This window comes from Myotis myotis, unplaced genomic scaffold (genome assembly GCF_014108235.1).
Source record: "Myotis myotis isolate mMyoMyo1 unplaced genomic scaffold, mMyoMyo1.p scaffold_m19_p_6, whole genome shotgun sequence".
Lineage (NCBI taxonomy): Eukaryota > Metazoa > Chordata > Mammalia > Chiroptera > Vespertilionidae > Myotis > Myotis myotis.
Genome location: NW_023416368.1, coordinates 38,440,875 through 38,455,180, shown reverse-complemented (window position 1 = coordinate 38,455,180; position 14,306 = coordinate 38,440,875). Strand labels below are relative to the sequence as shown.

Here is a 14,306-nt window from a genome sequence, read left to right as displayed (position 1 = left end):
GATTTCTTTTCCTTAAAGTTGCATGTCACATTTCATATGATTTTGAAGCATCAAGATTTAGCAGCATTATTCACAGCTAAAATATGGAAGCAAACCAAATGTCCATTGACAGACGAATAGATAAGCAAAATGTGGTACAATAATGGAATATTATTCAGCCTAAAAAGGAAGAAAATTCTGAAACATGCTGTAACATGGATGAACCTGGAAGATATTATGTTACATGAAGCAAGCCAGTCAGAAAAAGACAAATACTGTATGATTCCACTTAAATAATGCACTTCGAGAATCAAAATTAGAGACAAAAAGAAGTAGCTGCTAAGGGCCAAGAGGAGAGAATGAGAGTTATTGTTTAATGGGTAGAGTTTCATTTTTACAAAATAAAAAATGTTCTAGAGGTAAATGCTGGCCATAAGTACAAATAATATGAATGCATTTGTTGAACTCTTAAATATGGTTAAGATAGTAAATTTTGTTACCTGTATTTTACCACAATAAAAAATTTGGAGGAAATAAAGATTTAGGCAGTTTGACTGACAATAAGCCTTATGTAACATACAAAATATAAACTCCACAAAAATTTTTTTTTAAAATATATTTTATTGATTTTTTACAGAGAGGAAAGGAGAGGGATAGAGAGCCAGAAACATCAATGAGAGAGAAACATTGATCAGCTGCCTCCTGCACGCCCCCCACTGGGGATGTGCCTGCAACCAAGGTACATGCCCTTGACAGGAATCGAACCCGGGACCCTTGAGTCCGCAGGCCGACGCTCTATTCACTGAGCCAAACCGGTTCTGGCAAAATATAAACTCCACAAAATTTTTAAGTCATTTAAAAAAAATGTTTTTAGCCCTAGCTGGTTTGGCTCAGTGGATAGAGCGTCCGCCTATGGACTGAAGGGTTCCAGGTTTAATTCCAGTCAAGGGCACATGCCTGGGTTAGGCTCAGTCCCCAGTAGGGGGCGTGCAGGAGGCAGCCAATCGATGATTCTCTCTCATCGTTGATGTTTCGATCTCTCTCTCCCTCTCCCTTCCTCTCTGAAATAAAAAAATATATATATAATTAAAAAATTAAAATAAAAAAAATTTTAAAATGTTTTGATTTTTTAGAGAGAGAGGAAGGGAGAGGGAGAGAGAGATAGAAACATTGATGAAAGAGAAACATCATTGATTGGCTGTCTCCTGCACACCCCCCCCAAAGGAGATCGAGCTCGCAACCCAGGCATGTGCCCTGATTGGGAATCTAACTGGTGGCCTCTTGATTCCTGGGTCGACTGATGCTCAACCGCTAAGCTACACCAGCCGGGCTGTCGTTTTAATAGAATCATAATTTCAAAGCTGACAGGCCAAGTAAATTGTAACTAGTTTTTGCTATTGCCACGTGGTGGTGCCACTTTAGCTGCTATATAATAAACTGCCACACTTAAGTGGCATGAAAGTATCTGGGTAATATTGAGGTTCCTATATGTAAATTGCAATTCCTATATGTGAATATTTTACTATCATAATTTGAAATCTCTTTAATAGACAATAATGTCACCCATGCATTTTATTCAGTAGTGGTGCTAGTAATGAAAAATCCAGTGAAAATCCAGCGTGATAAAACATAAAGGTCAAATAGCTGCTGTGACACTGAAGCCACTAGTTTTTACAAATACTAGCAACAATGTTTAGAAAAAAAATAGTCATTTCATAAAAAGGATGGATTTGTACACTATGAGTCTCCCCTAGTTAGTATTACTTAACTTGGGAACAATCAAATTTCAGAAACCCATTCCATACATAAAACTTGACTATTTAGGAATTGCATGATTTTGATAAATTATTTTACTTGCAAGACATACTTTGCCAGACTTGTGAGAATAAATACATGCAACCTGGCTGGAAAGTTCAGTTGGCTAGAGTGTCATGCTGATACACTAAGGTTGCAGGTTTGATCCCCAGGCAGGGCATATACAAGCATCAACCAATAAAAGTATGAATGGGTGGAACAACAAATTGATGTTTCTCTCTCTCTTCCTCCCTTCTTCTCCCTTTAAAATCAATAAATAAAAAGAAAAAATATATATGTAAAGGTTCAAGTACAGAGCCTAGCAGCCTTTACACATGGTAGGTATTAGATTACCAATTCTAATCAATCTGAAATTACTATAATTATCAATTATTTCCATCCTCTAAATTCTCAAATGGTTTCATTTCTAACACTATATTGTGGGCCTTCTATTCTTTAACAATACTATAAAGTCTACAATCTGTACAAATATATTGTTCTCAATCCAGTTCTCTGTAACAACTTAAAAGGACAAACATCTCACTGCCAGATTCTTCAAAATAAAGGTAAAAACTGTAAACCTCATTAAAACTCTTAACATATGCAAACGGGAACCACAAACCTAGTAAATCAAGCTCTATATAGGAATAGAAGAGAAGGGCTGAGCTTAATCACCTGAAACTCCAGGTCCTACATAGGGCATTTGAACATTCACCTGAATCAAGGAATCTTTACCTGACACAATTCCCTCAAAAAAAGTTTCACCCTGCCCTAGCTGGTTTATCTCAGTGGATAGAGCGTCAGCCTGCAGACTGAAGGGTCCCAGGTTCCATTCCGGCCAAGGGCACATGCCAGGGTTGCGGGCTCAATACCCAGTAGGGGGCGTGCAAGAGGCAGCTGATCAATGATTCTTTCTCATCACTGACGTTTCCATCTCTCTTTCCCTCTCCTTTCCTCTCTGAAATCAATAAAAATATATTTTAAAAAAAGTTTCACCCTACTCTAAAGGTATGTTTAGAATTCAGTGCTTGCCAACCAGTGGTCCGTGAGGTCCGAAAGGTTGGAGACCACTGGTTTAGATAATTTTTCTTTTTAGAAATATATTTTATTGATTTCAGAGAGGAAGGGAGAGGGAGAAATAGAAATATCAATGATGAGAGAACCATTGATTGGCTACCTCCTGCATGACACCTACTGGGGATCGAGCCCGAAATCCAGGCACGTGTCCTGATAGGGAATCAAACTGTGACCTCCTGGTTCATCGGTGGACACTCAACCACTGAACCACACCAGCAGGCCAATAATTCTTTCTTGCCATCTGGTCTAACCTCTAACCTATGACCAATCCCAAGTAAGTTTTTTTTCTTTTTTTAAAAAAATATATTTTATTGATTTTTTACAGAGAGGAAGGGAGAGGGATAGAGAGTTAGAAACATCGATGAGAGAGAAACATCGATCAGCTGCCTCCTGCACACTCCCCACTGGGGATGTGCCCGCAACCAAGGTACATGCCCCTGACCAGAATCGAACCTGGGACCCCTCAGTCCGCAGGCCGATGCTCTGAGCCAAACCGGTTAGGGCCCAAATAAGTTTCTTAACATAAAGCAAAAAACAAAACAAAATAACAAATAACAACCAAAATCAAACAAAACACACATACATGATTTTAAAGTAAGAACAAAGATATGTAATTGAAGGTAAACATTCATCCTAGAAGAGGCGTCAACACACCTTTTTGTAAAGGACCAGACAGTAAATATTTTAGCATTTGCAGGCCCTAGACCTCTAGTGAATGTAGCTCAACTCTACCACATAGCACAAAAACAGTAATAGACAATATGTAAATGAACATGCATGACTGTGTGCCAATAAAACTTTATTTATGGATACTAATATTTGAATTTCATATAATCTTCATGTGTCAGGAAATATTTTACTTTTTTTCCAACCATACTAGGCCAGATTTGCTCCATGGACATAGTTTGCCAACCCCCATTCTAAATCCTTTTCCTAGAAATACATTTGTTTTAAAAAAAAATTAATGCATCCACCTCTAAATTCTGCGATTAGATCACTCATGGGGAGCTGCTCCCTCAACAGCCAGGCTCCATATGGTTGATGCGCTCCTTTGAAATGCCTATCTTGCTGTTATTTGACATCTATGACTGTGAGAACTTGATTACTTTCCCTTTTTTTGAGGCCTAACTACATCAGTGTTATGTCTTCATGCACAGTAACTCCATTTAACTCTCAATATACCACCAGGGTCCAATCCACTTGGACCCAATTTTAGGTTTTGAGGGTTGTTTTCCCCAGCAGATCTATTTGTAAAGGTTGATATTTTATGACTTTTATTCTTTCTTAGAGGTTTACCAAAGATCAAAAAGAAAATTTACTTATTAAAAAAGGAATAGCGCCGAAACTGGTTTAGCTCAGTGGATAGAGCATCAGCCTGCGGACTGAAGGGTTCCGGGTTCGATTTCGGTCAGGGGCATGTACCTGGGTTGCGGGCACATTCCCGGTGGGAGATGTGCAGAGGGCAGCTGATCGATGTTTCTCTCTCATCGATGTTTCTAACTCTTTGTCTCTCTCCCTTCCTCTCTGTAAGAAATCAATAAAATATATTAAAAAAAAAAAAAAGGAATAGCCCAGCTGGTGTGGCTCAGTGGTTGAGCATCAACCCATGCACCAAGAGGTCACCTGTTCAATTCCCGGTCAAGGCACATGCCCGGGTTGCAGGCTTGATCTCCAATCCCTGGTGAGAAGTGTGCAGGAGGCAGGCAGCCAACTGATGTTCTCTCTATTCAATGTTTCTATCTATCTCTCTAAAAAAATTTTTTAAATAAAAAGGAATAAAACTCATTCTATTTTGCAACTACTATCATCTTTCCAGAGAGCATAAAAGACTAGATATAACATCTTTCTAGTCTGTTTATAGTTGCTAGATTTAGCAAATAAAAACCCAGATCATCCAATTATATTTGAATTTCAGATCATCAACAAATAGTTCTTTAGTTTAAGTAGTTCCCAAAGAATATTTGAGCCCTACTTCAATACACTAGACTCCAAAGATGGTGGTGAAATTGATTTTTAAGTGAAATCTCAGACTATAAGACTTGAGAAACTCAAAACCAATGAGTACAAAAACAATGCATTTAATGACAAAAAGAGAAATATGGTATCCAGACATGACATCATCATAAATATTTTGCAAGAACCTGGGCAATCTTGTTTTGTTAATAGTATTTCTCTCATGTTTTCTGATATTTGAGCACCAAAACTAACTTGATTAAAAGGTTTTTAAAAAGGTTTTAATGTACTTAACTAAAATGTCTAATAAATTTATTATTTACTATTCCTGTATCTTTACTCCTGTAAAATATTCATGAAAATGACTTTAAATTATAAAAAATACAAAGGGTTCACTGGACCCAGATAATAAATGGTGATGATGCTTTTCCAGGTACACTGAGGGTTAGATATTCCTAACACAAGTTCTCCTGACTTTGGGCATCCTAGTCATCCTGGTCACCTAAATCTTTAATATTACCAAGAAGACTTACCTATGTGTATTATCCACACTATCTCAGGGCCATTTATGATTTTTTATCACAGCTCTTTGGTCCCTTTCAAACTGCAAGATGTTAACTGTGAACAGAATCTAATCCAATCTACTATATGAGAAGACTTTCCAAGGAAACAGAGATTGTATCAACATACAACTGGTTTTATAAAGTTCACACAATTGCTAGGAATGTGCTTTGGTACTTTTTTGTTATCTTCTTTCAAGCTCTTATCTGTACCTAAAAGCCACTATATAGGCTTGTGCTTCCAATTCTTGTCATGAATAGAGTAGGAAGAGGGCAATCTATAAGGGTCTCTCTCTCTTTCAGATGGGGTCTCCTGAAGTCTTTTCTCACCTTTATATGTTTATAAGGCGGTGGTTTCTTATCGTTCTTTCGGTCTTCCTGCAGCTGTCTTAGTTCTTTTTGGGCCTTTAACTCCTCAAACCTTGCTGCAGCTTCCTGAAGAGCTAAGAAAACACAATAGTACAAGTCACTAAGCCTGTGAATGGAGTTGTTTCACCTCCCCGCACCCCCCTTTTAAATAGGAGAAAAATTCATGTTTTAGACAAAAATCACCAACACTATAAGGAAAACTAAAGTATATATGACTTCTACTTTCAGTAAGTTATAATCCCCAGGGTATTCAGATACAGCATTAAGACAAAACATAATCCATCACTAAATGGTACAATACAGACTACCAGCTTCAGAGAAAATTTTAAAACAACAACAAAAAAGTCAAATGATTTGAAAAAGGCCATGTATATCATCTATAGACTGCATCTGCTTAGCACAGTCACAGCCTTTAGGCCTAATTCTTTCCTCAGTCCTAACCTCCTATTCCAGAAACATCCTGCTTCCTAGGTGTCCCAGGTAACATGCTGTGTTCCGGTGGAAAAAAAATCCAAAGTTGAAGTTCTTTTTTCTTCCTTGCCTATTCTCTAGAGCACCGGTCCTACTCTTCTCCTAAGACTCATTCTGTAAATATCAACTACAAGTATTAGTTTAATAATACAAAGACAGTCCTTCATAGCTAGTTTGCATTCAAAGCTTGTACTTTCATATGCTTGAAAGACTGTTATACCTGAAAAGTTCAACAAAATCTTAGGATTCTCATTCTTCTCCACTTAAATCAAAATTTTAATTCATTATTGATTACTCAAGTTAAAAATTCTGAAAAGAATTTCAATTCTTCCTTCTTTCCTCTCTCTGGCTTTCCCCATGCTGTCAATTCTTTAAAGAAAATCTTACCTCTGATCCATCTCTTTTTCTCCATTTCTCTATCACCATCCAGCAGAGTTTGTTTTGCCTGGAATTCTCTAAATTTTTCTAAAGTCTCTCTTAAAGTCCTTCCTTCCTTCAACCTATTATTGAGCATATTCTGCCTAGTCTATCTATTTAGTGCCTATCCAGTAATCATTATCCTCTCCACCCTATGGAAGCCTCCCTGTGACAAGTCTAGTCATCTTTCCCCAGAACGACTGAAACACTCACATTCCTGGTGGCAGCCTCTCACCTTTTATGGCCGTACACTCTACTCAGATTTCTAAAACTGTGATCTGACCATATAAGTTACTTACCTTTTCAGGCAAATAGCTCAGTGCTCTCCTGACCATGTGCTTAAACTGTACCAAATACTTGGAAGTTCCTGACTTAACATGTTAGCTTCAATGTGTGCTTCCACATGTGCTTTCTTCTTTTTTTTTTTTTAATTTTTATTGATTTTTTTACAGAGGGGAAGGGAGAGGGATAGAGAGTTAGAAACATCGATGAGAGAGAAACATCGATCAGCTGCCTCCTGCACACCCCCTACTGGGGATGTGCCCGCAACCAAGGTACATGCCCTTGACCGGAATTGAACCTGGGACCCTTCAGTCCACAAGCCAACACTCTATCCACTGAGCCAAACCGGTTAGGGCCACATGTGCTTTCTTCTTATTAACTTGTTCAGAATCAGTGGCCATCTCAGGCAAAAATGTTAGTCACTTGGTCCCTGACAACCTGAGGCTACAAACTCAAGCTCCTACAGTATTAGTACTAATAGCCCATATCTATACAAGAAGTCACATGGCCAACAGATAAATGAGGACTCACTGAAATAATATTAGGCAAATATCTTATCAAATATCTTGCTTATACACATCTTTCTCATTCCCAGCCAGGAAGTTCCACTGGCTTAATATCTTCTCTTGCCTAACCAGGAAGTTTCACTTGCTTAGAACCCCTCTTTATCATGCAGACAAAATCTTATATACTTCAATATCCAACTATATTCAAACTAGAGGCCCAGTGCACAAAATTCGTGCACGGGTAGGGTCCCTAGCAGCTGCCAACTGGGGCCTTCCTTCATTCTGCGCCGCCCCCTGGTGGTCAGCGCACGTCATAGCGAGCAAACGAACTCCCGGTGGGTCAAACTCCCGAGGGGACACTTTGCATATCAGGCTTTTATACACACACACACACACACACACACACACACATACTAGAGGCCTGGTGCATAAAAATTTGTGCACTTGGGGGAATCCCTCAGCCCGGCCTGTGCCCTCTCGCAGTCTGGGACCGCTCAGGGGATGACCACCTGCTGGCTTAGGCCCGCTCCCTGGGGGGATTGGGCCTAAGCTGGCAGTCAGACATCCCTCTGGCAGCCCGGGAGCCCTCCTCAAACCTTGCTGCAGCTTCCTGAAGAGCTAAGAAAACACACTCGGGGGATGTCCACTTGCCAGCGGGAAGCAGGCCTAAGCTGCAGTCGGACATCCTTAGTGCTGCTGAGGAGGCGGGAGAGGCTCCCACCACCACCGCTGTACTGGCAGCCGTCAGCCTGGCTTGTGGCTGAGCATAAATCCCCCTGTGGGAATGCACTGACCACCAGGGGGCAGCTCCTGCATTGAGCATCTGCCCCCTGGTGGTCAGTGTGTGTCATAGTGGCCAGTCATTCCCAGTCTTTCTGCTATTAGGGTCAATTTGCATATTACTCTTTTATTATATAGTAGTGCTTGGCCAGCCTGGGTGAGGGGCTGATGGCTGTTTGCAGGTTGGCCACAGCCCCTTCAGGGTGGAGGTCCCCCCTGGGGTGCCTGGCCAGCCTGGGTGAGGGCTGATGGCTGTTTGCAGGCTGGCCACAGCCCTTTCAGTGTGGGGGTCCCCACTGGGGTGCCTGGCCATCCTGGGTGAAGGGCTGAGGGCCATTTGCAGGCTGGCCACAGCCCCTTCAAGGGTGGGGGGTCCTGCTGGGGTGCCTGGCCAGTCTGGGTGAGGGGCTGATGGCTGTTTGCAGGCTGGCCACAACCCCCAGCCACCCAAGCTCCCAGTGGAGGCAGGTATCTGAGATTTGTCTTCTATAATTGAAACTTTGTTGCCATGAGCGGAGGCCACAGCCAGCCAGGGCAGGCTGGAAGCTTGGTTTCCTCCATTGCCTGGGCAACCAAGCCTCCTGCTTGCTCCAGCTCCGTGGCTGCCAGCCGCTATCTTTGTTGGGTTAATTTGCATATAGTCGCTCTGATTGGCCGGTGGGCGTGGCTTAGGGTGTAGCAAAGGTGCGGTTAATTAGCATCTTTGTCTTTTATTAATGTAGATAGATAGATAACAAGAGATACCTATATTGCCTTTCAAAGAATAGCTAACGGGAAGAAGATAATTATCACTGAGGAGATACCAACTCTATGCCCTGCAGGGTGATTTTTTTTATCTCGAATTATCAGACCAACCTTTACTCATTATACAGTAAGAGAAAACTCATAGTTAACTCGGCCCCTCCTGGCCCCACATGTCCCCAACTCCTTCACTGCTAGGCCAGCTTATATAAAAATCTCTTTTGACACGGAATAATATGTTGACTTTCACTCTTATTTTGCTTCATAATTTTTGGTGAATTTTATTTCTTCCCAGCAAACTAAACACAGAACTGATGAGACAAAAAACCTCCCTGAAGGAAATTCCACTTAAGGCTGAATTAAAAAATGAGTTATGGCCCTATCCATTTTGGCTCATGGATAGAATGTTGGCCTGTAGAATAAAGGGTCTTGGGTTCGATTCCAGTCAAGGGCATGTATCTTGGTTGCAGGTTCCTCCCTGGCCCTGTAGGAGGCAACCAATCAATGTGATTCTCTCACATCAATGTTTCTCTTTGTCTTTCCCTCTCTTTTTCACCCTATGGAAAAATATCCTCAGGTGAGGATTAACAACAATGAAAAAAGAGTTAGGAGTGTCAACTTCCCCACAAAATCCTGTAACTACAGCCACAGGGCAGAACACAGTTGCTAATGGAACATATATGAATTATAACACATAATTGTAACACAGAAGAAATTCTTTGCCAACAAAGGTCTGTGTTGATCTGGGAAATAAAAAAGATATGGTTACCTTTTTTATATGTCCCATCCACTCCTTTGCCCATCTTATCTTTGCTGCTTACATCCCCCTCCATGTAGGGAAAGACTCTGGCCTGGTGAGTCCAGAGATAGTCATTAGACCCAAAGAAGAGCACAGGGAACTCGCCCACATCATGTCTCATCTTATCAATGTTGGAAGGTACAGCTCGAGGATGGCAGATCTCAGCTGGCCACCACCTGGGAAAGGTAAAAACAAAGAAGGAAAACTAAAACACTGCAAAGCACTAGGAAGATAGCCTACCTTTTAGGACAGGAATAAGGAATAGCAATGTCTATCTATCCACATTAAAGTCTGATCTTGAACATTCTTACAATCAAACTAGAAAAAAAAACCAATTAGTATGTGCCAAAAGCCTGAGAACACCCGTCTGCACAAATGTGCTTCCATACTCAGACACACTCCCTTATACTCACGTTATTCTACTTCATGGATTACATAACAGAAAATAATTAGAAATATGAACAAAGCTTTATAGAACTATGATCTAGAAGAATGAAAACCTGAAACAACTTAAATGCTCAACGTTAAGGGAATGACAGAACTATAGTACACTGTCATGAAATATAATTTGGCCTTCAAAAAGAATAGAAAAATGACATCAAGAAATCTGCCCCTCACAACCATCTTAGGAAGATAATTTGACATTAGCTATTAAAGCTAGAAAACCCTACCATACTATTCTATCCTGAGAATGCCCCAGAGAAGCTCCTGTGCATGTACACTAACATATTAACAAAATGTTCATAGTGCAAACAAGAGAATGGATAAGTGAACTACACAGACAACACTGTATGCCTATGTATGAAGGAACTAGAGTACTGTGCTAACAACAATATATCTCAAGAGAATAGTGAATGAAAAAAGCAAGGTGCAGGAAAATATAACAATTCCTTTCTATAAAGATGTAAAACATGCCAAACAAAATATTATACATATGGCAAATCTATGCAGCAAGGCAAAGGAATGAAAAACACAAAGTGCAGTATGTGGCTATCTCTGTGGATAGGGAGAGAATGAATTCAGAGAGGAAGACTCAAAAGCACCAGTAATGAACTGTTTGTTTAACTGGGAGGTACATACACAGGTGTGCCTTTTGTTATTCTTTAAAGTCATTCATGTTACAATACCCTTTTGTACATTCCATGATCAATAAAAATAATTTTAAAAAGAAAAAGCAGGACACAAAAACTGAGGCCCTAGCCAGTTTGGTTTAGTGGCTAGAGTGCTGGCCTACAGACTGAAGGGTCGCAGGTTTGACTCCATTCAAGGGCACATGTCTGGGTTGCAAGTTTGCTTCCTAGTAGCAGGTGTACAATAGGCAGCCAATCAATGATTCTCTCTCATCATTGATGTTTCTATCTCTCTCTCTCCCTCTCCCTTTCTCTCTGAAATCAATAAAGATACATTAAAAAAAAAAAACCCACAAAAACTGCATATAAGTCCAATTATTTTGAGGGTATATGTATTGATGTGTCTGCAAATAAATATACCAAAATGTTAGCAATGTATCTTCCTTGTTTGTAAATTAATGAATTTCCTACTGAAAATATGTATTTAGTAGAGGATTCATGCACCAGTGGAGTCCCTTCCCTGGCCTGCAAGGATCAGGCTGAAACTGGCTCTCCGACATCCCCCAAGGGGTCCCAGATTGCGAGAGGGCACAGGCCACAACGAAGGGACCCTACTGGTGCATGATCGGGGCTGGGGAGGGACTGTGGGAGGGCTCCAGGGCGTGTCCGGCCCGTCTGGCCCAGTCCTAATTGGCCCGACCCCAGCAGCAAGCCAACCTACTGGTCAGAGCATCTGCCCCCTGATGGTTAGTGCACATCATAGCAACTGGTCAAATGGTTGAACAAATGGTCAGACACTTAGCATATGAGGCTTTTATTATATAGGATTCTGATGACTGCAACATATATTTAGTTTTTTCTTTTCTAATGGAAAATAAATGGGGAGGCCTTGCTTAAATAGGGAGATCATTAAAAAATATTAGGGCCTGCCACAGCCGATTTGGCTCAGAGGATAGAGCATCAGCCTGCAGACTGAAAGGTCCCAGGTTGCAGGCTTGATCCCTGGCCCTGGTTAGGACATATGTGGGAGGTGACCAATCAATGTCTCTTTCTCACATTGATGCTTCTATTTTTTTGTTTTCCCCCCTACCTTTCACTCTCTATAAAAATCAGGATTAACAAAACAATATATATATGTGTGTGTCAGACTGAAGGGTCGCAGGTTTGACACACACACACACACACACACACACACACACACACACACACATGTATATGTATATTAAGGTCCTGGCCAGTGTGTCTCAGTGGGTTGGGCATCGTCCTGTGCACCAAGAGGTTGCCAGTTCGATTCCTGGTCAGGGATATATGCCTGGGTTGCAGGTTCGATCACCCGGGGGGTGGCGTTGGCATGTAGAAGGTAGTAGATCCATGTTGCGTTTTCACATCAACATTTCTCTCTCTCTCTCTAAATCAAGAAACTATTTTTAAAAAGACACAAAAACTCTATGGGAATGGATATAAGAGAGTACAGGAGAAATGGATTAGTAGTGGAAAGAAATGTGGGGAAATAATATGTGTGTGTGTGTGTGTGTGTGTGTGTGTGTGTGTGTATAAAAGTGAAGGGGGGAGGGGAGGGGAGGAAGAGATTAACCAAAGATGTTATATGCATATGAGAGGCCCGGTGCACAGATTTCGTGGGGTCCCTTGGCCTGGTCTGTGGGGATCCAGCTGAAACTGGCTAACACCCCCTGAGGAGTCCCAGATTACAAGAGGGCACAGGCCAGGCTGAGAGACCCCACCGGGCATCAAATATATATATAAATAAAACACTGTATCTAAGAGATCCCAAGAAACAGGACGATAAAAGAAATGATTGCCTGTCTACTTCATGCTTACTCACCTGTATCGTCCAACCTTTACCCAGACAATTTCCCTGTAATGTGGTTTTTTGCCTGCCTTACAGTCATTGCAATACCAGTTTCCTTCAGGGATATCAATGTTCAGGCATTCCCGATGAAAAGCAGCAGGGCAAGAATCACAGCACAGAAGGCTGCCTCCTGTAAGAATAAAAAAAATTTGGCACTCAGAATCACAAGGCTACATATAAAGACCCAGCTGAAATAGCTTTTGCTCAGTTCCTAACCAATTATTTATCTCTCAGCCAAAGGCCTAGTAATTTAATTAGTTATTCAGAAAGACTTTCCTACAAGGGCACTCCCTTTCCAATATTCCTGAACCACACCCCTAAAGGCTAGTTAGGTCAACAGCAAATAAACATGAGATCTTATTGGCAAAATTAAGTTAAGGCAAACCTCTAAAAGTCAAATGTGTATATACACAATATATATATTCTTTCTTTTCACTAAAAGACAAAACACTAAACAGAGTATCAATGACAAACAATGAGCAGGGTATAAAAAGCACAAGCTTCAACTGCTGTTAGACTTAAGCTCTAAGATCATATGGCCTTGGGGGATTCACTTTTCTTTTTCGTCTCCCCCCCCCCCCCATTAATTTATTGGGCTAACACTGGTTAACAAAATTATACAGGTTTCAGGTGCACAATTCTATAACACATCATTTGTACACTTTTTTGTGTATTCATCACCCCAAGTCCTGTCTTTGTTGGGAATTCACTTTTCTTGTTGAGCTGTAATTCCTTCAATGATAAGGTGTTTTCTACAATGAACAATAAATAAGCATATCCTGTTTGAGTTGTAAGCAAGTGATTAAATTGCCTAGTAGTGTCTAACTTTTAAAATTGCTTTTATGTATGTATGTATTTATTTATTTTTAACGTTTGGCACTCTTATGACACCTATAGCACCTTTTCAAAATCACATTTATAAATGCACAAATGTAACACCTAAGCTAAAAAGGATATAGATTATGATAACATACAATGATCAAAAACAAAAAAAACAATAAAATATAATGATCAAAATATATTAAGAGATTAGAGTTATTTCTAATAACTCTACTTTCTTTGTAATGTATGAATAACCAGAACTAGCAGTAGGACTGAAATTTTTATTGGTGACAAAAAGCACAGGTAGTAATGTAGTTTACTGCATAAACTTCAGATACATATAAGTTCCCCCCCGTCTCCAAGTTTTCAGACAATGTTTATTATATGTATTGCAGTGACAATAAATTTTTACTTCTTAAGGATTTTCACTCAAAGTGACTCAAGTTACATACTTGAATCTGAAATCCTCAGGGCTGCAGATAAAGAATTTCAGCCTAGCTAGTGGTTCAGTGGTTGAGCACTGACCTATGAACCAGGAAGTCATGGTTCAATTCCTGGTCAGGACACATGCCAGGGTTGTGGACTTGATCCTCAGTATGGTGCATGCAGGAGGCAGCCAATCAATGATTCTTTCTCATCATTGATGTTTCTAACTCCCTCTCTCCCCCCTCCCTTCCTCTCTGAAATCAATAAAGATAAGGCCAAAACAAAAACAAAAACAAAAAAGCCTTATCTTATGCCAGAAATGAGCATGACCCAAACATGCCAGGCTCAAACATGTACCTCTGAAGTTTCACCCTATGGAATTAGTGAGGA

General features: G+C 40.5%; 1 protein-coding gene across 10 annotated transcripts in view; it reads right to left on the bottom strand.

The window, feature by feature from the left end:
* Positions 1 to 14,306, bottom strand: part of NSD1 (nuclear receptor binding SET domain protein 1) — a 148,595-nt gene that overhangs the window by 20,986 nt on the left and 113,303 nt on the right. For all 10 annotated transcript variants that reach the window (XM_036315183.1, XM_036315188.1, XM_036315185.1 and 7 more), the window contains 3 exons: positions 12,642 to 12,798; positions 9,699 to 9,904; positions 5,694 to 5,806 (listed from right to left, as the gene is read on the bottom strand). In XM_036315183.1, the coding sequence (XP_036171076.1) occupies positions 5,694 to 5,806; positions 9,699 to 9,904; positions 12,642 to 12,798 (476 nt within the window). The remainder of the gene's footprint in view (positions 1 to 5,693; positions 5,807 to 9,698; positions 9,905 to 12,641; positions 12,799 to 14,306) is intronic.